This window comes from Pholcus phalangioides, unplaced genomic scaffold (assembly GCF_987345545.1).
Source record: "Pholcus phalangioides strain wild (caught in Gottingen) unplaced genomic scaffold, Ppha-v1.0 ptg000017l_1, whole genome shotgun sequence".
NCBI classification, from domain to species: Eukaryota; Metazoa; Arthropoda; class Arachnida; order Araneae; family Pholcidae; genus Pholcus; species Pholcus phalangioides.
In genome coordinates this window covers 12600318-12627917 of record NW_028301610.1, presented here as the reverse complement: position 1 = coordinate 12627917, position 27600 = coordinate 12600318, and the positions used below count along the sequence as shown (strand labels likewise).

The window sequence follows — 27600 nt, the reverse complement described above, 5'->3', positions numbered from 1 at the left end:
GATAAAGATCAATTGCAGTCACAAGGAAATTAAAAATCTTCATTGCAACATGTAGAGTTTGGTATGAAATATGACTCTCAATGAGTAATCAATAGAAAAAACCCGATACCACTAATTATACTGAATATGACGCTTTTACGTGTAACAGTTTCGATGAAATTTTGAAATAACTCAAAAAATCTTGCCCCGTTTTATTGACCAGCATGTGATCTAATTCGAAAGACAGGATAGAAAAAAACGATCGCGGAAAGAAACACTATGCACTGTACGCACCTCCCCCTCCAAAGTTTTCACTAAACAGTGAAGTAAAAAAATATCAAATTTCGGCAAAAAAAAAAAAAATGTTGATTTGGTTTAAAAAATTTTCAAATAGATCTTATTTGGCTAAAACTTTACAAATCAGGTGATAAATTTACTAATACAGTGGACGAAGCTAACACGTAAGCTACACGTAATAACAAGGCTATAAAATTACACTACATGGAGGAAAAAAAGGCCAATCGTGAAAGAAGGTCGTTTTTTCTCCAATAGGGTTGTCGACAAATGGAATAGCTTACCTTCGGGTGTCTAGAATTTTAACACAATTGGCATGTTTAAAAAGAAGTACGATAGACATAAGGGGCAGTTCAAGTATTACGTAAGCAAATTTTTAGCTATTTTTGACCCCCTCCCTCCCCCCTTGTCAGCAAAAGTCAGCAAAACGCTGACCCCCCTCCCCCACTTGTCAGCAAAATTTCGTCATCAGCTCTGCCCCTCTGAATCCTAACTCATATTTTCATAAAGGGTGGTTGCTGACGTAAGCAAGCATTATCCAAACCCCCCTCTTCCCCCCTTGTCATCAAAATTCAGCAAATCGAAAACCCCCTCCCCCCCTCCCATCGATGATGACGTAATACTTGAACGGCCCCTAAGGGGCTAAATCGAGAAGCTATCCGTACTTAGATAAGACAACCATAACCTCTTTAATGGGCAGTGTATTATTTCTTTTCTAACGATATCTGCTTTTGTATTGGGTTACTGTATTTTGGTCATATTTGACATCCATATTTTTTATGGGCATAATTTTTTCAGCCATCTCGTTGGGCAATTTGCCTGTAGTGGCATTTGTATTTGTATAAGAAGTGACAACCCCTGCTGGTGGATAAATTTACTTTCGTAGAGCGTTGGGCGCGTAACTGACCGTTAGAAAAATGACACGTCAAAAAAATTGAAAACGTTATAACTCCCTTAATATTAGTCCGGAAACGGAAAACATTTTTCCATATTAGTTTTCACAAGGATTCACGTGTGCAATTATTGGGCGGTCAATAGTTACCACTCTATATATTTCAAGTTGTGAGTAAAGTGTAAAGATTGAATATTTGCACCGTTGTTGGCCTGTTGCTCTTTGTGGCGAGACTTTTTAACGGGGAAAGCAGCTCGCATTCGTGCCTCTAAGTTGCGAACTACAGAAAATCAACTTCAACCGACCACTACTGTGTCCGTTTGTGGGAATCGAACTCAGGTCCTCGTGATGAGAGTCTGTCACTATGATCACACGATTACACAGCAACTGTCTTAACAGTACTGTAAGTCCTAAAAAAAATCAATTTTTCTGAGACTCCCTGCCCAGCTAGAAATAGCTCCCTACCGGCCTAGCAGTTAGCACATCACTTTCGAAAATTGTATAACCAGATTTCATCATCATCATCATCAGACCGTGCCAAGGTGGGCCTACGTTTTAAAACGGTAGTGCTGTGAATTCGTATGAGGTAGCGACATGGCAACCACAAGGGCGGGGCTGACAGGGCTCTAGTCCTGGGGGCCGGGACAATTCTCATCATTTTTGCTTTTTTACGCCTTGCATTACGTTTTTCGAGAATAAGTACATAACGCCCAACCAGGCACGGCCATAGGCGTAAAGTTATTGAAAATATTGAGAGGGCTCAAAAATATATTATGGGGAGAACGGGGAACTCTGCAACAGTATTTCTATAGGCAAAAGTATTAAGGAGATTAGAGTAAATGTTGGGGGTGGAGACTTAGGCCTATGGATCGGATACACAAGTTTACGCCTCTCGGGGTACGTGACCGTACGTACGCCCGGTGACCTCGTCATAATGAAATTTGGCATTATGATTATCAAGAGTGCAAGTATGAAAATTTGTAGGAAAGTACTTCGAGATAAATGGATCTTAGATATATAACATCATTTTTCCCGGAAGCCCATAGTGCTGTCCTGTATTTAACTTTTTTTTATGAACTACGTTATTATTCACTAGATTTGCTCCGCGATTTTGCTGTGATAGTTTTGAACTTAAATTCTTCTTTATCACTAATTGGCGAATTTTTTTTTTTTTTTTTTTTTTGTGACGGTGATCGTATTTTGATAGTTATAATATAATCGGTGATTATTTAGTGACACTTGTAGTGATATTCTGTAATTTTCGGTATTTACTTACCCAAAATCCGTATCTGTGTTTATGAAATATGGTCCACCAAGTATCGTTCCAACAGCCTTAGGTTCAAATCATACACACTAACAAATTTATTCAAAGTGAGAACGGGTCATCGGTATGACTAAAGCGAGACATGAAGCTGATAATCACCTATCTTCGTTAACCCACTTCACGTACAGGCATTTGGCAACAAATTTGGTCAACGTGCAGTTGAACTAGTAGATATAAATCTCAAAACTGAAATTATTGTCAACCATGGGAAACGAAGGAAATAAGGTGAGGAGAAAAAAGATTTCCGTTTTTTCTCCTCTCCCAGATAACCTTTCCCTATGTATGTTTTGTATATACTATATACATATATATACTGTATATATACACACCAAATGAGGGGTTTCAATGAAGGGAAAGAGGAAAGAGAGCTCGAATGTATTTTACTCATTTACACAGGGCCGAGGTACGTTAAGGGGTTAATTATTGATCAGTACTTATAAATGGTTAAATAGTTTAATGAAAAAAGAACTGATGTGTGTCAATAACACTCGGTACCTCGGACCCTCAAAATTAAGTCATTTTTAGACAAATTAAAATTGTATTTATTTCGAAATGAAATTAGTCAAGGATGCCGCGAAATACTTTGGGTACAAAATAAAAAACTAAATATTTTGAAACCGTGATTCTCAACTAGTGTGCCATAGCACTTTTAGGTGTCAATATGTACTTTATGTGAGAAGAGAGAGAGAGGGGTCTGTTTGCCCCCCTCTTCCAGAATTAAGGAAAATCACTATATATGGAATAACATGGTCGAATCTATTGTTTTATCACTTTGATCCCCTCCATGAAATACCGGTCGTTCCCCTCCGAAAGAAATTTATGGCTACGGCCCTGCTTTATAATACAACACAGATGCAACACTCACACTACAGTATATCAAAATTAGTCAGGATGGTCGCAAGATATTTCTATGCCAAATTTCATATTCCAAAAGAGGTGCCTGTCTTAAACATTCTTTCTGACGAATTGGTGCATACCAGAAAATGTTGGGTGTATGTATGCGTGGTCAGGCGTTTTTTATAGCACCGTTCACATGTGCAAATATTGCGGTAGCATTGGGAGTTCTAGCATCCGCTTGACGACTTTTTTCCTTCCTATGGAAAGAAATGTAGAGCAGTTATTGGTGAAAATTCTCTTGAAGCGGGTTTTAAACCCGTTTTTTCCATTTCCCACGTGAACGGGACTTATGATGTCTCAGTTTTGCTTGTTCTGCGTTTGAGACGTGTCGCCATCTGTCTTTCTTATTGCAAGTGAAAATGGCAGGTGCCTGAATTTCATGTTTATGTAAGTATTGTGTTAAAAGTCTGCCTGTTCGCTGTGGAGAGAACATTTGAATGGGTGACTGGCTCGCATTCGCGCCTCGAAGTTTAAAAAAAGCGGGATTCGAACTTGGATCCTCGCGATGCGAGTCAACGCCACACTGAATATTTCTAGTGTGGTGCTGGTCCAGCACTATGCCCAGACTGCCACACAGTGGTTATCATTAGTACTCAACGAAAAGCAAGAAGTTGTCAGTTTTGTACAATATTAAAATTTCTTCCATTCAGTGAATCGTTTCATACAGGGTGGTCATAAAATAACTTTGCCGATGTACAAGCCCCTAGTGGCCACAAAAATCAATGTATGCGAATGAAATTCGTGATATAGGTGTTCCAGAGTATGCGCTAGTGTATGAAGAGAGAAAAACAATCCTAGCTCTCACAGTTAAGGTAACAGCAACAGAATTTCGAAAAATTCGAATAGCAACAATCACTGTTATGCATTTCAAAGTGATTGGTGCAGTAAAAAACCATGAATAGCGTTAGAACGCCACTGTCATTTGTAGCACCATAAACGTCGGTGCAGGAAGCAAACAAAGAAAGGGGATCTCACCAAGGGATTGGTGCGCTAACTTCTCGGTGGGGGTATCTCTCTGCTGCAGTATTGTGATCTGCATTTGTTGTTTCAACATGTTTGTCTGCGTGAGTGCAGATGTTTATGGTGCTACAGGTATCATTCCAACGTCGTGGAAGGATTTTAACTATTTTTCCAATACTTTTTTTTAACTACTCCGATCACTTGCAATACATAAAAGTGAGTACTGTCATTTGAATTTTTCGAAATTTTGCTGCTGTTACAGTAACCATGAGCTAGGATTTTTTTTTTACTAGGAAACACCTATATTTGGAATTAATAACACCTGGAAACACCTATAACTTGAATTTCATTTCCATTCGTTGATTTTAGCAGCCACTAGTGGCTCGTATATCGCCAAAGTTATTTTATGACCACCCTGTACTTCTCGTAAGCGAAAAGGAACCAAATAAAGAATCGTCCTGAAATATTTGAAGCTATTAAAAAAGGGGAATTATCTCTCTGTCTTTTTGAAGAGCCTCTACTTACGTCTAGAGCTTTTTTAAATCACTAGACAGCAGCAAAGTGCAAAGACAGCTTTGCGGCTCTAAACGGATTTTCACAGTCCCGCAGTGTCCATGGTGTCGCCAGGTTCACATTGATACTATAAAACTACAATTTCATGGAAATAAAAAAGTCATTTGGAAATAAATTTGGACAGTAGTGCCCGCTGGATAGCGCAAAGAAACTGCAAGTTTGCAGGCACTTAAAGGATGAGGAACTAAAATATCTATATGCAGGGAACCATAGTGGAAGGGCTGTAAGGGCTAGAGAACCGATTATCTACGCAAGGCCGCAATTATATACTCTTTCAGCCGGTGCAAGCATGCTTTTTGCTGTGGGGGTTGGTCTGTCAAAACCCTAGACGAGAAGGTTCAATGTCTGAATGTTACAGGTTCTCTGCCTTGGACAGAACTTCAAGCTTAGTTAAAATATAATCGAAGTATGGTATTTTTATCCCGTTTCGCGGCCCTTTAAACATGGTGGCCCATTGCAGCCGCAACCTTCGCACCTGCCCAAGTCCTGCCCTGGAGATGTTAGAGCGTTGTAACCAAAAAACCACGCTCAACACTACGTTGATATAAGGCATCTATAAAGGAGAGCGGACTCGTCATCCATCTTTGAGCTAAGAGCAGATGTGTCGCTCCAAGTGATGTGTGGTGAGATTCGATTTGTATTTTATCTCACAGATGGCGGCACTTGTAAAGCCAATGCCATTGGATTGTCACGCGGGAAATCGCTAGAGAAGCGATCGAACCATCAAGAGCTTAACATGTCGCTCCGTAGATTTTTTATTTCGTCTTATGTTTCGTGTTGTAAATAAATAATCATTTTAAGAAATTAATCAATTATCCTGAATCCATCATTTTATCCAAATCACGCAACCTCATAACCCAAAGTATGGTGACCGCGGTCTTCAAACAAGTTCCAGTTTCTTCACTGCAGCACGAGGCAATCTACTGGCGTTTCCCGTGAGTGAACTTTCGCTTTCCGGAACTTGACATCACTTTTCCTGGATTTTCATCATGGAAGTAAGTGCCGTTCAGGTACCACTTTTTAACCACCATGATCCAGCGCTGTGGTTTATCATGTGTGAAAGCACTTTCGCTCTCGCTGTTCCGAAACCGATAACCGAATCTGTCACAAAGTACAACTATGTTGTCGCGCATCTGCCTCCGGAAAGTGCGGCTCTTGTCCGGGACATTCTAGTTAATCCGCCGGCCACGGATCCGTATGAAAGGCTGAAATCGGAACTGATTAAAAGGTCGAGCGAGTCGTCGTCCACTCAACTTCGAAAGCTCTTAACATGCGGGTCATTGGGAGATCGGAAACCATCCGACATTCTCCGCGAATTGCGACGACGAGCGGAATCGCATTCTGTCTCCGAAGAATTGCTGATGGAGCTTTTTCTCCAACACCTACCGGCATCAACTCAGTCCATTCTCGCTGCTGTCACTCCACTCGTTCTCGAGAAAGCTGCTCAACTCGCCGACAAAATTCATGAAGTGAACCCTCAGCATGTTGACGCAGTTGAGAAACCGCAACAGCCGGATTCCGTCGCGCAACTTCGGGACGAAGTGGCTCAGTTACGCCGCGAGTTGAAAAACGTCCTGCGTTCGCGCAGCAACTCTCGCCAACGTACCTCACGTGCGCGCAGTCCGCATCCACGATCGGAAAACTGCTGGTATCACAACAAATTCGGCAACAACGCCAAAAAGTGCGTGTCGCCGTGCAAGTTTCAAAAAAACGGGGCGGGCGAGGAGTAATCGCGACATGCTCCTTGCCACAGGCATCTCGTCGCCTTTTTGCCATGGACAGAAATTCCAAAATTCGATTCCTGATTGACACTGGATCCGATGTTTCCATCCTTCCAGCATCACCATCACAACGACGCCGTGACGCCACTATGAAGCTCTCTGCTGCTAATGCTTCATCCATTAGTGTTTATGGTCAAAAGAGGGTGACATTAGATTTCAATCTCCGTCGTAATTTCACTTGGACTTTCCTACTGGCTAATGTTTCCACACCCATCATTGGGGCAGACTTTCTGTTCAACTTTGATCTTGTTCCGGATCTCCGACGACGATGTTTACTGGATAGGACAACAAAACTCAATACTGACTGTGATCTTCACATTGCAGAAGTTCACTCAATCAAACTCATCGAAGGTGACACCATCTACCACAGCCTTCTCAGCAAGTTTCCCGACATCATCAAACCACCACAACCAGGACAACCTGTGAAACACTCTGTCGTGCATCATATTGAGACTGTTGGTCCACCTGTGCATGCCAAACCAAGACGTCTAGCTCCTGATCGATTGAAAATCGTGAAGCAAGAATTTCAGCAGATGCTTGACCTCGGCCATTTACGACCATCTAACAGCTGTTATGCATCACCTCTGCACTTGGTCCCGAAAAAGGACAGTGATGAATGGCGTCCAGTTGGTGATTACCGAGCTTTAAATGCACAGACTGTGAAAGACCGGTACAGTGTTCCAAATGTTCTGGACTTTACATCTGAATTGCATGGTAGTAAAATCTTTTCCCATATAGATCTCATTAGGGCCTATCATCAGATTCCTATACATCCGGAAGATGTTCATAAAAGTGCTATTATCACACCGTTTGGGTTATTCGAGAGCACTCGAATGCAATTTGGCCTTTGCAACGCTGCAGCCACATTCCAAAGGTTTATTGACGAGGTCACTCGTGGACTTCCATTTGTATATGCCTTTGTTGATGACATACTGGTAGCCTCGAAATCACCAGAGGAGCACATCGAACATCTAAGGTTGTTATTCGAACGTCTGCAAATATATGGCCTCAGCATCAAGCCCTCTAAATGTGTATTTGGTGTTTCATCAATTGAATTTTTGGGTTACCAAGTTTCTGGATCTGGCATCGAGCCTTTAACAGATCGTGTTGATTGCATCCTGAACTTTCCTAAGCCAAACACCATCACTCAATTACGACGTTTTCTTGGTCTCTTCAACTTTTATCGTCGTTTTGTGCCCAGAGCTGCACACATCTTAACACCTCTACACAAGTTTTTGGAGGGAATAAAAAACAAAAAGAAATCCAAAAGAGATACTCAAACCAAGCCAGCTGATATCCTTCAGTGGACTGATCCAGCCGAGCAAGCATTCATCGATGCGAAGCAAGCCTTAGCGGGTGCAACATTACTTCACCATCCAATTCCTGGTGCCAAGCTAAGTCTTTGGGTTGACGCCAGTGATTTAGCAGTCGGTGGTTCGCTAATGCAATCAAATGGAAAAGGATGGGAACCCATTGCATTCCTGTCCATGAAACTGACAAAGAGTCAACAGAAGTTCTCCACTTACGACCGAGAACTGTTAGCAATGTACACTGCTGTCAAAAGATTCCGGCACATGCTAGACGGCCGTGAGTTCATAATTTTCACCGATCAGAAACCTCTTGTCTTCGCCTTCAAGCAAAATCCTGATAAATGCAGCCCACGTCAATGGCGACACCTTGACTTCATCTCGCAATTCAGCACTGATGTTCGTCATACTAAAGGTGCAGATAATGTGGTAGCTGACGCTCTTTCAAGAATAGAAATCAACTCAATTTCCAAATCACCATTCCTGGATTTTGACCTTTTTGCAACTGCTCAACGAGAGGATCCTGAATTAAAACGGTTACAGCAAGACAACTCTAGTTCACTGACATTCAAGTCAATGCCAAGTCCATTTACCGCAACAGAACTGGTGTGTGATGTGTCTACAGGCTCACCAAGACCATTTGTTCCAGCGAGCTTCCGCAAGACTATTTTTCATCATTTCCACAATCTTGCTCATGCAGGTGTAACATCATCTACTCAGCTAATATCTGCAAGATACGTTTGGCCTAACATGAGAAGGAACATCAAAGATTGGGTAAAGTGTTGCAATGAGTGCCAACGCTCAAAGGTTCATAAGCATACCAAAACACCTTTAGGCACCTTTGCAACACCCGATGCAAGATTTTCTCATATTCATATCGATCTGGTTGGACCTCTGCCTCCTTCAGAAGGAAAGACATACTGCTTAACAGTAATTGATCGCTACACCAGATGGCCGGAAGTCATACCTGTAGCAGACATCACAGCAGACACAGTTTGTCGTGCCTTGTTCGATGGTTGGATTTGCCGTTATGGATGTCCATCAACCATAACAACCGATCAAGGACGACAGTTCGAATCATCACTCTTCAGAGAACTGATCAACCTGCTTGGCACTAGCAGGATTCGTACCACTGCTTACCATCCACAGGCCAATGGCATGGTCGAACGGTTTCACCGTGTCTTAAAAAGCTCATTAAAGGCACATGAGAATCCAAAGTGGACCGTCACATTGCCAGCCATCTTACTTGGTCTCAGGGCAGCCGTCAAGCCGGATATCAAAGCCTCTAGTGCCGAATTAGTTTTTGGTACATCTTTGAGATTACCTGCAGATCTCTGCACGGATACACCCGGTCAGCTATCATCAACATACACATACGTACAACAGCTCAGAGAGCGTATGAATAGTATCAAACCATGCAAAACATCAGCTCATGGTCAATCCAAAATTTATGTGCATCCTCAACTGCAAACTTGCTCACATGTGTTTCTTCGAATTGACAAGATCACACCACCTTTGACACAACCATATACTGGACCCCATGAAGTGATTTCTCGTAATGAAAAAAATATCACTTTAAATGTAAATGGGAGAAAGACCTGTGTTTCACTTGACAGAGTGAAACCCGCATTTATCTTTAACGATGTATGTGTGGAACTTGACAAAAACAAGCTTGAAGAAAAGAAAAATGACACTGTGCCAGTACAACCATATGTCACTAGGTCTGGCAGAAAAGTCAAATTCAGTCCTAGGCTGATAACCGAAATTAATTTTGTTTCGAATTGTGCATCATAATATTTTTTTGCATCATATAATTCTACATTTCATTGATTTTTTTTGCATCTTGTATTTCATGCATCTCATTTATATTATGCATCCGATATATATTTTGTACAGCTTATTGAATTTTCTGCATTTAATTGTACATTTTGCATCATATTTTTTTTTAAGTGTATACTTATTGCACATGATTTCCTGCATCATTGTATTATGTCTTGCACATCTATTATTCTGCATCTTATGATTAATTTTTTGTATCTCATTTATCGTTCTCTCACCATGTTCCTTCACTGGGGGGAAACTCATGTGGTGAGATTCGATTTGTATTTTATCTCACAGATGGCGGCACTTGTAAAGCCAATGCCATTGGATTGTCACGCGGGAAATCGCTAGAGAAGCGATCGAACCATCAAGAGCTTAACATGTCGCTCCGTAGATTTTTTATTTCGTCTTATGTTTCGTGTTGTAAATAAATAATCATTTTAAGAAATTAATCAATTATCCTGAATCCATCATTTTATCCAAATCACGCAACCTCATAACCCAAAGATGTCACAAAAATCTTTGAGAAAAAAAGCAAGATAAGGAGCAGTGATTTTTGGTATAGCCATAATACTGACGTCAGTTTTTCCTCAAAGATGGCGGATGGACATGCCCTAACAAGTGTTACGCAATTTTGTATATGAACGTGAACATGTTCTGCGACTTATATTTGCGACTTCTATCTATGAAAAGTCGCATAACACCCGATTTGTTCTGCAATTATCGCAGAACATTGTCGCGGAACACATGTTCTGCGACTTCGTATGTATATGGGTGTGAGCATACCCTTAGAAAGTACATATTTTACTGTCATTTCAGTACACAAAATACGGCTATATAAGTACAATACTGTTTTATCTAGAAAGAGTTGATTCTTTGTGTCATTTTTTTTAAAGCTGATGAAATTTTACTCATTCAAAGATTTATAAAATCGCATAAAATTTAGAGAATTGAAAATAAAATTCAAGGTAAAAACCATTCAACTTTGCCAAGCAAGATTTTATCTGTTTATAAATAACATAAAAATCAAGGCAAACTGTATATTTCACCCTTAATTAACCATTTTAGCTAATTAAAAATCCACTCCAATTGATTAAATTGCTGTTCTGATGTTTTGTGCTTCAGTTAAAAATATTCTAACAGCACCAATTTACATCCGTTTTTGCAAAAACAATTATTATGTACTTTTTTATGGGGATGAACCATAATGGCTTAAAGTAAAAATTACAGATATCCATGATATCGATAAACGATTTCTGTAAAAGAATTGCAGAAATGTGTTCTGAATTTAGGAATAGTAAATTCAGATGTTTTAGAAAACGAGGCAAGATAAGAATTTCTACCAAAACGGAAACGGCTCAAAGATATGGAGAAATAAATGAATATGTAAGGTCACTCTAGAAGTGACACAATGCGAATAAGAAGTTCAAAAACTGTTGCTTACAGCTTAGTACGTAATTTTCATGACCGTGGTGTGTCAGCCACAGGAAATGACATAAAAGTCTAAGTCATAGTTTTCATATAAAATCTACTGAGAAGATTGGAGCTTTTTGGTTGATAGTCTTTCTTGTTTCGTGCTATATGATCTGCCACAGCGGAAAATGATTTGTATCCATTATTTATATACAGTACTAGGTTTTGGTACCACACACACACGTGAAGCTTTTCATATATACGTCATAATCACGAAATGCGAGTGACAAACGGATGATGATTATCACTGAACTGAATGATGAAAGGGTCAATTAAAGTCTACCAATTGGAAAATTTCGTGAGGATATATGCCTCATTAATGACAAAAAATATTTCTAATTCTTGATTTTCGTTAAGAATAGAAGCCGGTTTGTTGAATAAAACACGTAGAGTGCCAAAGTTATTTTCAACTGGGTTTCTATGTGAAACATGGCCATGTCATATAATTTTCATTTCACCAATTTCTTACTTATGGTTGTTTTAGCGTTAGCTGAATGATTTTCATTGGTTCTAAAGTTATGCTCAGGAGCTGTGGTAAAAATTTACACCAGAATTTTTCTGGGTCCGAGGAACGGATTAATTCATTTCACATCGATACCTTGTTTTGGTTTACGAACAGACTTAAGGAATGAATTAAGTTCGTAAAAAAAAGTCGAGGGATAACTATATTTTAATATTTCTTTACATAAAGTCCATTGATCTTTTGCCCTTTTTATTTATAACCGAGTGTGAATCTGGTATTTCGAAATCTGGTTTGCAATTGAAGAGATATTTATAGTTCCAGAAATGACAGTTTCTGTTGCACAATATTTTTCATATAAGCTGCTAATTTCAAATAGAAATTGATAAATAAATTTTATTGGAAGATAAGCAAGTTAGATCGGGAACTAAAATCAAAGGCTGATTCCTATCGGACAGATTAAGTACACTATCGTTTTATTCATTCTTAAGCCAGTTCCACACCCTCAGCACTACGCCACTCCGAGTCGCGTAATAACTGGTTTTTGCAGATAAAATCAGTCAAAATCACCTGTCACACATCAAAAACCGGGTTTTGAGCGGCTTGGAGCGCTGCAAATGTGGACCCGGTTTTAATGATCGCAAGAAATGCATCAATGATTTACGATCCAAACTTAAACATTGACAGCAAGAGGTTGGTGCACTTACATTATTTGACTGACTTTGACATTTACGACCAAGTTTTAGTATGCAGTTCCCTTACTAAATTTAGGTTATTTTTATTGTACAACAGTTTATTCCACGAACGATTCTTCCTTTTGCCTACATAATTTCCTCTCAGAAAAGAACGTTAATACTAATTTCGTGCTGGCTGTTTTTCATATCGCCTGCATCATAGCTCTTGGGTGACAAAGAATAGTAGCCAAAATTTAACCATCACTCTCTATCCTTATCTTCAAATCTCAAAGCTACGCGTTCTAAAAAAAGACCCGAGTCCGTAAAGGTTGAATCAATTTTTTTAGACGTTGAGAGCTCGTAAATTATGACTATTTAATGCGCCAGGAACATCTGTTCTAAGAACTTGAGTATTTTATTCGAGTGAAATCACATAAAGTGTTCATGGTTGCGAATAATTTTTTTGATAAAATTTAGCTTTTATACGCACCAGAAAAGAACATGCAGGCTGCTTAAAAATAAATTTGCTTTTCAGCATTTATTTCAAATAAATTACGTACACGTACATTGCGAGCCGAAAATGAACTGCGAATATTCGATGAAATGTCATGAAATAATCCAATGATCATACTAGCTTTAGCTTATGTGTGTATATACGTCTATACATACTTATATGTTAGGCAAAATTGTTGCCGTTACTAATGGTTACCTGCTAGAGACAAAGGTAGCGCACATAACGGGACGAAGAGGTACTAGATACAAGAATTGCGACTAGGAAGAAAAAATCGCATAGGAGTGGAGGAAGAGATGGACACAGTGAAAAAGGAGGGGGAATAGAGAAAAAATGGCCGGAAGAGTTCTGAAATGTAAGGGTGTGATGATGATGATGATCCTTCCGCAGAAGAGGGAAAGAAAAAAGGGAGAAACAGACCAATCAGCAGATCGAGGTGAAAAAAAAAACAGGTTTGTTCAAATCGCGCACATCGTTGAGTGGCCTCTTTCTCTCTTTCGCCTCGCTCCTCGAGTTTGTGAGGTGTAGAACAAAACAATACAATTGTTTTCGTCGCTAGTCTCTATTATCCACTCCCATATCTCTTGGTTGCCCCACTATGTGTACGGCCAAAGGCCAATTGTCGCTATTACTGCACTTTTTTTGAAGAAACGGTCCTGGTTCTGTTTTTCAACCCATTTTTTTGACCGTTCTTCCAATTTATGACCAAAAATTGCACAATTGTTTTTCTATAAAATAACTGGTTACTTAAATAGCATATTTGAGAGAAGTTCAAAAAAATGAACATTAATTTAGAATGTTTTCTTTTTAATTAATGCAAACTTCCAATTAATTTTTAATTAATATAAATTAATTAAGTTTAATTGAAATCACTAGTAGTTATGATCTCGTAAAACCTCATAAACATGTAAAAAACCATCAAAAAATTTAAGAAAAAGCTTTTTTTTTCTGTTTTTAAAACATTTACTTCAGTTCATGATCATAAAAAAATTAAAAAATTCAGATCGGAAACTAGGATACAATTTTTGAAAATTTCATTTTTGAGAGAGAAAAGTCATAAAACATCAGATTCTTTTGCAAACAAATTTTAAAAAATATGATGGCACTCATTAGACCTTTTCATTTCCAAAAATGTTTGCGTCTCATACAAAAAATTTTATGAAAATTAATTGTGAATTTTTTTAACAAAGCGTTGAGCTAATGGAAGGTCAGTCAAAAATGGGTTAACACAGCTCCAGCTGGATAGGTTTAATTATTTTAATCCAATTTTCTTTCTTAGTTTTAGACCTCACACCGATTGAACAAAATACTTAAATGTCTTTGATTTGACAACGTCCTGAAGAAATACAGTAGTCCATGATCTCGAGTCAGTATTTGACTATTGAACACATCAGAGTGCTTATTTATTGAATGGTAGTGAAAACTCAGCTACTTGGTATATTTGTTACCATTTCTGTTATTAGACTGTTAAAATGAAAGTAAACGAATAAAGATATAGAAAACTCTTACCATTTTCCCGACCGGCATTGTGGATAGATGGAGATGAAAATGGACTACTGGATGATGAACGTATACAAGTCATTGGTATCCATCCTTTTTCGTTTTCTAATAATCTTGAAACTAAATACCACCCGAGTCTCTTCTCAGGTGAATCAATGATATGAACTTGATCACCAGCGACCACTGTTAGTTCATCAGAGTCAGGAGCAGCAACATGAGCAGCTACAACCAAGGATATTTCCTTTGAAACCTACATATGTTGGAGGGAGAAAAGTACCACACATGTGTAAAAAGACAATGTAAATATTGATAATTCACTATGCACAAGTATATAACTACTGTTATGAGGTACATTATAATGGACTGAAATGTTTGGGTGACCACACCCAATGGCGCATTTGCAGTGGGGGTGCTTAATGAGCTATAGCCCATGGCGGCAAGTTCAGAGAGTGGCAAATTTGAGGAATGATTGGCCAAAAAAATTAGTAGAATGGGAGAATGGTGGAAAAATTTGTATAACCCTCAATAAATCCACCTAAATCCACCTCTGCCCACAGAGCTAGGGGCTAGGCCAGTGAGTGACTAAGAAAGTGACCTACAGAGTTTGCAAGCACGTGAATGAGCTAAAGAGTGGTTTAGATCGTGAGCAAGCATGTGAATGATCAAAAGGAATGACCTACAGAGCGAGGGACCAGGTCAGTGCCTGGCATAGAGCTTGTGCAAGCTTGTAAAAGACGAAAACAGTGACCTAGAGTGAGTAAAAAACATGTGAATGACCAAAACGAGTGACCTAGAGTGCGTGCAAACATGTGAATGACCAAAAGAGTGATCTAGAGTGTGTGAAAGCATATCAGTGACCAAAAGAATGACCTAGAGGGCATGCAAGCAAGTGAATAATCAAAAGAATGACTTGAAGAGTGTGTGAGCATAGGAGTGGGAGTGGTGAAAAGAGTGACTCAGAAACACAAATGACCTTGCAGGAGTGGAGGGAGACCAAGCGAGTTATAGCACAGGTGGTGAATTCGATTAGAAAACAATCAAGAAAATTAGACTAGAATATATAGGAGAAGGGTGGCAAATTTCGTGTAGCCCACAGGCGGCAGAGCCATAAATGCGCCTCTGACCAGTATTTTTTCTAATTTTGAAGGAATCTCTCGTATTAATTTTCAAATGTTCCCGTATTTTTTACAATCGTTAATTTTTTTTATTAGATAAACTTTTTTTATTATAAACATCGAATATTAGAAATAATTTGGTTAGTTTTTAATGCTCATTGCTGTATGAGTACACATTTTTTTTAAGAATTTCTTACAAAAATCCCATCCATTGCTTTTTTGCTCCTAAATTTGAACTGTACACTTTCTTCCAGGCATTTGCAAGCCATTATTCAACGTTTCCGTATTATGAATGAGGAAGACATGAAGGTTTTTACAGTGTTGTAAATATCAATAAATCTGAGAAAACTTTGCAGGAATACACTTAATAAATTGAATAACAAGAAAATCGAAGTCCCGAATCGTGATAAAATTTTAGGAGTTCCATTTGAGTAGGTAATTCCGGCTCGAATGCTCAAGCCGAAAATGTTCTCAAATTTCTCAACTCATTAAATGAACAGATCAAAGAAATCAGAGTATAGCTAAGAATCAATTAAATCAAAACTAATGGTAGTGATTAATTTTGATTATGATTATAAAGATCTTCAGCGATTTTTTCTCAGCAAGACAAAGCTGCTGCTCTACAGCCTAATCTATACACAAATAAGAATAATTCAAATGACAATAATTCAGGCGCCCGATATTGATATTGATTTTTGTGCAGCAACGTTCAGACTTTCTACGTTTCTAAGGGCACCACCAAAAGTTCAAACCATTTCAAAAGAAAACATGTAGATGAAGCGGGGTTGTTTTCAAAGTGTTCATCACAAAGTTAACCCTCTATGGTCCCATGTATATTTGAATATACATTGCAAATACATGGTCACGCACACAAAAAAAAACACCATCATACCTATTTCTTTTCTCAATTTTTTTGATATTTTAGAAAGTACATTTTTTAGTGTTAATTTCAGTACAAAATACGGCTATATAAGTATATTACTTCTTGATCTAGAAAGAGTTGATTCCTTGTTGGCGTCATTTTTTGAGAGCTGCTGAAATTTTGTGTTCAAAGATTTTGATGTTCTTAGGTCAGCCACCTCGTTGGGCAATTTGCCTGTTGTGGCGTTGTATTTGTATTTGTATTTGTAAATCTTGGAAATCTTGAAAATCTCAAATTGAGGAAATTGGAAATAAAATTAAAGATAAAAACTATTCAACTTTGCCGTGCAAGATTTTATCTGTTTATAGATAACGTTAAAATCAAGGCAAACGGCATATTTTACCTTTATACAGCTAACTATTTTGGCTAATTGAAAAATCGATATTTTAATTAATGAAATTACTTTGTTTGATATATTATTTCTATTAAAAATATGCTAACAGCACAAATTTACATCCGTTTTTGTAAAAAAAAATCAATGAATTTTTATGGAGGGTGAATCATAGAAGGTTAAAATAGTTTGCCACCGGGAATGAAGTAAGAAACATTCACGCCCCTACGACGTTGGTACAACTCTTCATTTCATCCCGAAAAGCTAACTCTCATTTTTATCTCCTAAACAAATTATAAGTATTTTGATGGGGCTAGTTAATAAATAATGCAATGAAACGGTGTCGAGAAAGTGAGTGGAGTTATTTATTTATTTATTTAAATTTATAAGTTCTCAAAATGAGAAAATTTCCCGCTGCTACTATACCAAAAGTTTCAAAACTTATTTAGTTCAGATGTAGGTCGTCAAAGCTTAAAAGTAATGGAGTCTTAGTAGTCCCATGACAGCCTTATCCTCTCATCGAGAAAAAAAATATTTACGTCTGTGCGCTGGCCGTTTCCTTAATGGCGCCGTACATTTTGAATAAAGTTGTTTACAACAAGAATTGAAAAAAAAGTCTCAAAATAGTTTACAAAATACTACGAAACTCTTTCCACCTCTTTCTGGATTTATAAAAGTGGCTAAAAATACAGCTTCTCCTTGTACATATTCTACTGACAAGGAGTTGACAAAGCATCAAAATTGGTACTGAAAGTAAGCAAAATTCTCTCGCAGGTGTAATCTTTTTCAATCACATCAACGACGAGTCTCTCTCGAATGCGTTCAATAATGTTGTAAGATTTAATCAAAATTATCATCATCCTCTATTCATTTGCATTTCTGCGAACACCTCCGTTGTTTTCAAACCTTCCCAATGGTGTAAGATTATGCTCATGCGGTCTAAACTAAATCGACAACAAAACCACAGACAGATGACGTTATTGGACTGTCATTGACGTCATGACACATTAAACAGGCATTTTATGCAGTCAAGCTCCACCCAAGGAGATGGAGAAGAACGTCGTCCATTGACTAAAATGGATTTGGAGATTTATCTTATGCGATGATGTCTAAAAGAGTGTCATATTATCAAGAAAATAATCATCACCTGCGGTATAGGTTCAGAAAACGAAGACTACTTCCGACACGGTCGAAACTAAGCAGGGGCAATACCCGGGGAAAGAATTATCCGGTGTCCTGAGTTTAAGGAAGGGCACTAGAGCTAAACAGATGTAGTAGTAATCAACATCCGTGCTGATTTGCTGAAGCAGTGGCGTCGGAAATATTTCGAACCTGTTGGAGCTCATCAATTCTGGGAGTGCTCGTCTTGAGCTTCATGTAGGAAATTTTGTTTTCTAATCAATTCTGCGGGTGCTCGGACCCGTGCCACAAATTAACTTGTGTGCCGAGTACTCACAACACTCCCGGCTCCGACGCCATTGTACTCTCTGGAGTCCGTAGGCCCTGACCCCCTAAAGATGTCTTCCCTGTGTGACCCACCGGTGCTATTCACGAAAAAAAAAATCTCGTTGCTCAAAATCGACAACGCTTTTTTGGTGAAATGGTTCCATACAAAATGAACCTTTCATTTTGATAAATATTTGATTATTTTATAATTTTAAAACTTCGAAAATCGGTGATACCGATTTCCACCGCTTTGTAAGCCGAATCGTCTCTCTGAGGCTCTAACTATTAGAAAAACATTATGAACAACACCATTTTTTTCCCCCACAACACCTCCTTGCTGTTTCAGGAGACTCTTTATTTCACGATTCTAAAGAAGTGCCTTTGTTTGAAATGATAATATATCTTGAATACTTCTTCCCTTCCCTTCTTTTCTTTCCTCAGCCATGTTGACTGCCAAAGCTTCTCTCGCTGTAAAGAGAGATCGGCCATATGACCCTATGCAACTTACTAAAGCACATACACACAACAAGACTTTGTGAAATGACTCGCCTACAGCTAACATGAGTATGTGTGTGCGTGAAACGCTGTCTCATTAAAAAATCGAGAGAGAGAGAGCGGCCATGGCACTTAGCCACCCTATGTTTTCCGTTAGAGTTGCTTTTTTGCTTTTTATTCGATTCTATTCAGCTTAAAATCAAGCTCAAAAGTCCGATTCTGATCACCAGAATGTTCCGTGAAATTCTGAAAAAAGCAGTGTCACAAGAGAAAACCATGTGGTTTCTTTCATAAGACAAACATGGGCAGTGGCGTCGGAGCTGTGGGTGCTCAAGCACACACGGTAATTTGTGACATGGATCCGAGCACCCCCAGAATTGATCCAGAAATTAAAATTTCCGATATAAAACTAAAGACGAGCACCCACAGTTTCGAAACACTTCCGATGCCCTTGAACATGGGTCCCCACATCTTAAATCTCGGTCCCTCTTCTGAGATCTTTGATGGGGCCCTAACTGTAGTTAGAGAGATTTGTCCCGGGCTCCTGAGCTGGAGCCCTGTCCGCCCCTCCCTCAGAGAAATGTGTTCAAAATAAGAATGATTGGTTATCCTGATAAAGCACGATATATCAGTATACGGTGAACAAAAGAGTAAAAGTTCTATCCAACGTAATAGTTATAACTGAATATAAACTTTAACTTTATGTTGCTATTATATTACAATATTGGCGAGAAGTATTTATTTATATATTCATTTATTTAGTGATTCCTGTACATCCTGTTGAAGTAAGTATACAGTAGTATCAAAATATTTTGAGCTAAGAACAGGGTCATAACCACATATTATCTGAGGAGCCGAGGTTTTCCTAGACATGGACAAGATGAAGATGTGGCAATGGTCCCTCTTCCCAGCTCAGAATGACACTTAAATTGATTGATTTATTTATATTATTCGTCTCATGTGCGTATAGCCTTTCTTGAAGTATCAATGTAATGTATGTATCCTGGTGTCCTAAATGGATCAAGTTAGACTGGGAGAACTAATCATCTATATGGCTCTGTATATAGTCTCAACTTTTATTATAAAAAATACGTTTTTTGGTTAAGTTCTGTGTTTCTTGAAACAGACAGACACTGGGCCCGCTGAATGCCCAGAGATTTCATTTTGAAATGGTTTGAGCCGTTTTCTCAAACAACTAAAATTTGAAGGCAGTGGCGGCATTCTACCAGTCAATTAAATTAATTTAATTTGGATACAGAACCGTTAAAGCCCAAATGTGAAATTTAAATCTCTTCCGTTCTTGTATATGCACTCATAATTACACGTACACTGTTCTCTTGTCTTTCTCTTCACCGGGGCCCCCAAGGGCCCCAGTCCTGAATCCAGCTTATAGTCTGTCTAAAGAGCTAGTCACTGGCATTAAAATTCTAATTCTGGTTCTGGTTTCCTCAAACAAGTTTGCTCGTTTCATTGCAAAACAGACACATAAATGACGGCAGTTACGGTTAGTAAATAGGCGTGATATGCCTGTAAAATAGACAAGAAAGCTGCAAAATTATTTCTAGCTCAATTTTTAATTTTTTGCTTTTCAAAAGTTGGTGTAGATTTTATAAACAGGTCTTCTTTCGAACTATTACGTCATAGCTTAAAAATCTAAATGTGAAGAAATTTTTCATCTGTGTAGCTGCAGTGGATATCATCAATATAGTTTATACTGATCCCCCAAATTAAGTAAGAACTCTTATTGAAAGTTATATAGAATATTTAAACTGTTTCACATGCAGAGCAAGATTATTCAGATGTTTTCTTTTTGGTTGAAATTATTGCAATAGTTGTAAATATTTATGGACTTACAATTTATAGACGGGTTAGTTGGCCTATGTCTTGAAAAATAACTATGGTGTTCTCGATTATGCGAACAGACAAACATTTAACAGAAAAAAACTTGTTCATTTTTTTAAGTTCTGAACTACTCATCCTTTCCTTACGTACAGTAACGTTCACTCGGGATAATCATTACAGAGGTCTTATCCAACATTTTTTTGAACCGTGAGCACCATTTATGCCTAGCATCAAACGATAAGCACCCGTATGGTAAACCCAACTCTGCTGTAGGTTCAAACTCAGGCACAAATAATGGGTGAAGTTTTGACTAAAATCGAACGCGATGGTTCAATTATGCTGTCAGTCAGGAGCTCTTGAGTGAATTCATCAAAAGCATCGAATACTCTCAGGCTGAACTTGGAACTGAATGGTACACTTTCTTCTTCTGGACTGCTTTTGGAATCCCTAACTGATATTCATGTGAGAAGAGTTTTTACCCAAAAAATTTCCCTTAGCGACTACAATTCTTTCTACAGATATCTCGATTCTTGCTTCTACCGTGTGAGCCGTATCTTAACAATTCTAATAACAAGACCTCACATCAGCCCTTTTGCAGGCTAGCTGTAATTTTGTACTAGGTTGCAGCCGTTTCAAACACTACTGCTCCCTCTGTGACGGGCGATGTGCCCCACAGATTTTTTACATTTCTTTTGCACCTGCCCTATGTTAATCTCTCTACGCGATCACCTTTTCAATATTTCTCACCCCTTCCTTCCCGATTTAATCGGTTGCCTAGCCAGATCGGGTTTGCGATTCTATCAATTCTGTAAAAATGTTGTTCAATGTAACTTCGTGTTTGTTTGCTCACGTGCTCGGTCTAAAGCAGAAATAAAAATATTAGATACGATAAGCGATACAATCTGCTACTTGACACGAATACCCGAAATGCAGGTTTCTAACCAATCCGTAACCCGAAAAACCTGAAATTCAGGTTTTAAACCGATCCGTGTCGAGTTGTAGGTTGTATCGCTTATCGTATCGATCCAATATGCACTCTGCCTTAAGGCGCGTATACACTAGCGCGCGGATCACGCAATGAAAGCATTCGCATTTGTTAGTTCAGCAATTTGTGCGGTGTTGTGAACAATTATTGAGCTGTTTTCACTGGACCCACCTGGGATCGGTTTTTTCAAGGAACACAAAGGAAATGTGTGTACCCACGAGCGGATCAGACCCGGTACAGGGATCGTGCTTGGCAAGATCGGCGCGCTAGTGTATACGCGCCTTTAGATGCGTCATTGAATACCAGATTGAAGAAGCCTGGTCTAATATCTTAAAGCTGAAAGCTATTCCTGCTTTTTCAATTAATGATCCTCTTCAATAATACTAATTATATAATGCAATCAGTCTTTTCTCAAAAAAACTCATTTTTCGCAGTATTATTAAAATTCGTATTTTCGTAGAAATTATAACTTTTAAGACGTTACGAACATCATGAACAAACTTTAAAGTGTTCAAACCCATTGTTTGAATCACCATAATCTTGATTTTAACTCCTGGTAAATAAGTATACGACAAGCTGAATTAATAATAACACACAAACAAAAAAGAATAAATTCTTACACTTCTTTGCTCAGTCCTCCTATCCTCTGGTATGGTTGCATAATGCCTGATCCTTGTGCAACCAGCGTCGGCGTCATCTCCTTCTTTACAATCCTCTTGACGAACTGCTTCTGATGGACTGTACGACAAACTTCGGAACCAACTCAAACTTAGCTTCCTCATACTTCCGACGTTTGACGTTAACACTTCGATTATCAGTTCAGTCACGATATGCAAATTGTAGCAACTATCAGAGAAGTATTTTATTGTGTGTGTGTGAGTGTTAAAACCTAAAAAGATGTGGACTCTTTAGCAAGAGAGAGAGAGAGAGCCTACCACGGTTATCCTCCGACTAGCACTCGAAAAAAAAACGCGTATAGCCTATTCATGAACTAGAGTAGCAATGAGTGTTGAACTGTCTTCTTTTTTTCGTTCATAATTTCTTGAGCAAGAAAGAAACTCTCATTGCCCGACTCGCCTCTTCTTATTTTATTTCTTGTCTATTTTTATCACGAAAACTAAGAAGTTATGTATTTACGCCAAAGAGATCGAGGAGAAAAGTCGCCAAAAAGCTTTTTTTCCCCCCGTCATCAAGCTTCGAGCTTTAGTATTTTATGACTGAAGCTCAATGGGCTTGAGAAAAAAGCAGATTGATTATTATGTCGTGAACTATACAGATTTCAAACTGTATTTAACTATAGTCGGTGCTATCGTGATGCATGGGTGCATCCGAGCACGGCCTGAGGACTGATAATAATGAGATTTGGTTACAGTTTTCGTGAATAAGTATGTAAATTTGTCCGCAGGCGGGGCCCTCAGGAAAGTCAGGTTGCCCAGTGGCTTATGACTTTACTGTTGAGATAGCCCGGGTTTCTTACATACTGTACTTGAGCAATTGCTTCTCGAAATTTGTTGGAACACATTGGAGTTCGTGTGCATTTAATGTGTAGAAATACTGCAGTTATAGAAGAATACTATTGTTTTCACAGTGGTAGTTAGACTGGTCATGGCCCTCCACATTCTGCAGTTGGGATCCCTAGACTGAGATCTCTATAGTGAGTTAATAGTATAAAAACTTTTTAACGGGGAGATCGGCTCGCATACGCGCCTCGAAGTTGGGAACCACAGAAAACCAACTTCAGCCAACCACCGTCGCCACAATGGTGTCGAGCCGATCTCCCCGTCAAAAAGTCTCACGGCAGAGAGCAACAGGCCTACAACATTGCAATTATTCATTCATTACACTCCACTCACCATGAGTTGAGAAAAAACTCATAGTTTTAAAATTTGATTGCAGATGGCAGCACTACACATGACAAGCATTACACAGAAGCAAACTTCACGGAAGGTTCACTATACATACACACACATTCTAACATGTACCAATTCGTTAGAAGTTCTACAGAGAAATGTGGACGAGGTACGTGGTTTAGTAGTAGTATAAAAAACAGAAAACAAAAAATAATCGTTCAGGATCCCCGGACTGGACCCCTGTGGGCACCACAATTGCGGGGGCCATGAGATATGAGATTAAATGATTCTCAACCTTGGGCTATATGGCACCCTTACGATCCTAGGATATTTTTAGCAGATTCATGACAAGTGGTTAAGGGGACGGCAGTTGAAAGAGGAGGCATGGCAGGTGGTTAAGGGGTCATGGGAGGAAGAGGAGCCGTGGCAGTTGTCACTGGTGAGATAGGAGCCGTGACAGGTGACTAAGGGACCATGGGTGAAAGAAGAGCCATGACAGGTAGTTAAAGGGACCACGACTGAAAGAGGAGCTATGACAGAGGGCAGGAATTGAAGGGGCAAGAACACAGAGTAATAATACTATAGAGTGCGCGCGAGGGGTTACAATGTGAAGCAAAGATCCGGAGTCACGTGATTCCGGTCGAAAGGCTGGTCAGGGAATCTCGCTGGCAATGCTTTCCTTATGGCTGTTCGTATGACGATCTCCAAGTGCTGTCTTATTTTTCATTAGAATGGTCACCACGTGTGCAGCTTTCGGATGTTCTGAACGGTTTAGGAAAGGAGGAACATTATCCTTTCACAAAGGAATAATTTTTTGCTTATTCCCCTTCTTATAAATTAAAAATTGGAATATTAAATTGACGATGCAATGGATTTCTGACGTAATCTCAGTTTCTAACGACTCCATTTTGGATTTAATTCAATTAAAGTTCCAAGTTTTAGTAAAATTCAAATGGCATGAATCATTATTAAATGTTTTAATAGAATTTTTGGCAATAAATGATTGAAATTGTGAGTTTTATGAAGTTTTAACTGAAATATACGTCTCCGCAAGATTTGGCGAGATTTGGCGAGCTAGTGAGTTCATTCGAGTTTTGCTCAACTTGGAAGAAAATATGCTTTTCAGATGGAGAAATTTATGAAAAATATTCTATTTAAATAGAATGTGAGGAAAACTTCCCCCCCCCCTCTAGACAATTGCAGTTTTGCATAAAAATGCATAACAACCTCTAAAAATAATAGTATTTTTACCCCTCTTCGTAACGGTTATGTTTGCATATGCTGATAAATACAGCAAAAGCCAACATGAACTAAGCCGATGAAAAAAAATCTCTCTCTATCTTCGCATTTATTATTAATTTAATTTTTATGGCGAAATATGTGTAGTGCACGCATCTCATACGGACAGAACTAAGTTGTTGAAATAAAGTGATATTTCAGCATGGATTTTTTCCATATTCATTAAACTTACTAACTTCATTTTGAGAATTATTCGATTCATTCGTAAAAAGTGATAAATGCTACGAAATTCATCAAACTTACTAAAAATATTGGTAATTATGCATATATTTACCAACTATTATGCATAATTTCTGAAGATAACGCGCACTACGGATTTATCAAATTTACAGTAACATAAACATTATATATTTGTTGTATACAATATTTTGTTTCCTGTGTGTGTATAGATATTTAGAAAGCTATTAAAAACTGTGCCAAAAAAATTTATTTCATGAAATTTATACTGTTTATATTCACTTCCTTCAAATATTATATATTCAATTAAAATTTAAAAACCCATGTGTTAAGAAATTATTAAGAATTATCACTTAATGGAAAATAAATAAATTCCGTTTTCCAATATTTGTTTATTTTATAGAATTTATTTTTTCAAATCTGATACTCCCTAAATATTTCACATAAAAATGAGTGAAATTCATTGAAAAAATGAAGGAAAGTTTTCATCAACTTGATCGAATTGAGTCAAATTTCGTTACAGCAACATCCTAGCTTCTGCGAAAACGCGCCAAATGTAATAGCGCAGAACCTGTTCTTTCCCCGACAATACTGCTCATCTTTTCTTCACGTTCGACAAGTTTTATGAATAGCGTGCGCGGTCTATTTATATCTTAAGTCTATGGGCAAGAACTACAGTAGTTCGGAGTGTAAGTCTACCAGACTTCCGCCTTTCAGAAATCGTTGCACCAAATCTCATTATGACGAGAGAGAGGCTAACAAACAGGGGCGACAACACGAGAAATATTTTCTTCAAGCATCCTGAGGAATGTCCGGTAAAATACGGGACAGTCTTACACAATTAGTTGTTTTCTTCCGACATATCGGCATCCGCACCTGTCTGGAACTCGGGGCCCACAAACATTTATTTTGAAAAAAGTTTCATATACTCTAATATTATTTTTTTGGTTAAAATTCTGAAATATTTCTTTAATTAATTCTGAAATTATTTCTGAAACTATTTCTTTAATTATTTCTGAAACTATTTCTTTAATTATTTCTGAAACTATTTCTTTAATTATTTCTGAAACTATTTCTTTAATTATTTCTGAAACTATTTCTTTAATTATTTCTGAAACTATTTCTTTAATTATTTCTGAAACTATTTTTTGCTTTTATCCAGAATTTATTTCTTTGATTAACATTCCGAAACTACTTTTTTTCATCATATCTGATACTATTTCTTAAATAATTCTGAAATTAATTCTTTAAATCTGAAGCTAATTCTTTAAATCTGAAGCTAATTCTTTAATTCTGAAGCTAATTCTTTAATTCTGAAACTAATTCCTTTATTTATTCTGAAACTAATTCCTTTATTTATTCTGAAACTAATTCCTTTATTTATTCTGAAACTAATTCCTTTATTTATTCTGAAACTAATTCCTTTATTTATTCTGAAACTAATTCCTTTATTTATTCTGAAACTAATTCCTTTATTTATTCTGAAACTAATTCCTTTATTTATTCTGAAACTAATTCCTTTATTTATTCTGAAACTAATTCCTTTATTTATTCTGAAACTAATTCCTTTATTTATTCTGAAACTAATTCCTTTATTTATTCTGAAACTAATTCCTTTATTTATTCTGAAACTAATTCCTTTATTTATTCTGAAACTAATTCCTTTATTTATTCTGAAACTAATTCCTTTATTTATTCTGAAACTAATTCCTTTATTTATTCTGAAATTACTTCTTTCATTTATTCTGAAATTACTTCTTTCATTTATTCTGAAATTACTTCTTTCATTTATTCTGAAATTACTTCTTTCATTTATTCTGAAATTACTTCTTTCATTTATTCTGAAATTACTTCTTTCATTTATTCTGAAATTACTTCTTTCATTTATTCTGAAATTACTTCTTTCATTTATTCTGAAATTACTTCTTTCATTTATTCTGAAATTACTTCTTTCATTTATTCTGAAATTACTTCTTTCATTTATTCTGAAATTACTTCTTTCATTTATTCTGAAATTACTTCTTTCATTTATTCTAAAACTACTCTGTTTTCATTAATTCTATAATTTCATAACTTTTATTTAGTGGGCGGATATTTTTCAGCATTTCTGTAATTATATGGCTTTTTGTATGTTACCCCCCTCCCAGGGTCCGATTTCCGCATGGGCAAGTGGGGGCATTTGCCCAAGGCACAAGATACATCTTTAAATTAGTCGCAAGGCCTCATAGTCTCTCCTTCACCCCTGCCCTCCCAAAAAAATACATCGAATCTAAGTTCAAGGTGCCCTTCAAGTCACTGAATCTTGCGGGGGGGGGTAGAGCCGCCTTTAGGGGTGTGCGAAAAGTGCGGTCGTACCGGGCCCCGCGTTTTGAGGTTACACTTACATAAAATAATAAAAATTTCCTTCCATAAATTTAGGAATTCTGCATTTTCATCTAGAAAGAAATAATTCTGAAATTTTCTGCATTTTTGGAATTTTGAATTTAAATCAATTTCTGGAATTAATTATGGTGCTGGAAGCATTTCTTGCATTTATTCTGAATTTTCATTTTCTGAATTTTCGTGATTTTCATTTTCTGAATTTGCGTGATTTTCATTTTCTGAATTTGCGTGATTTTCATTTTCTGAATTTGCGTGATTTTCCTTTTCTGAATTTTCGTGATTTTCATTTTCCGAATTTTCGTGATTTTCA

General features: G+C 37.7%; 1 protein-coding gene across 1 annotated transcript in view; it reads right to left on the bottom strand.

The window, feature by feature from the left end:
- LOC149072402 (kalirin-like) overlaps positions 1-22507 on the bottom strand; it is a 171728-nt gene extending 149221 nt beyond the window's left edge. Inside the window, exons 1-2 of the mRNA XM_089247111.1 lie at positions 22203-22507; positions 14456-14696 (exon numbers count right to left, since the gene is read on the bottom strand). Coding sequence (XP_089103237.1) covers positions 14456-14696; positions 22203-22364 — 403 coding nt within the window. The 5' untranslated portion in view covers positions 22365-22507. The remainder of the gene's footprint in view (positions 1-14455; positions 14697-22202) is intronic.
- Between the last annotated feature and the right edge of the window lie 5093 nt (positions 22508-27600).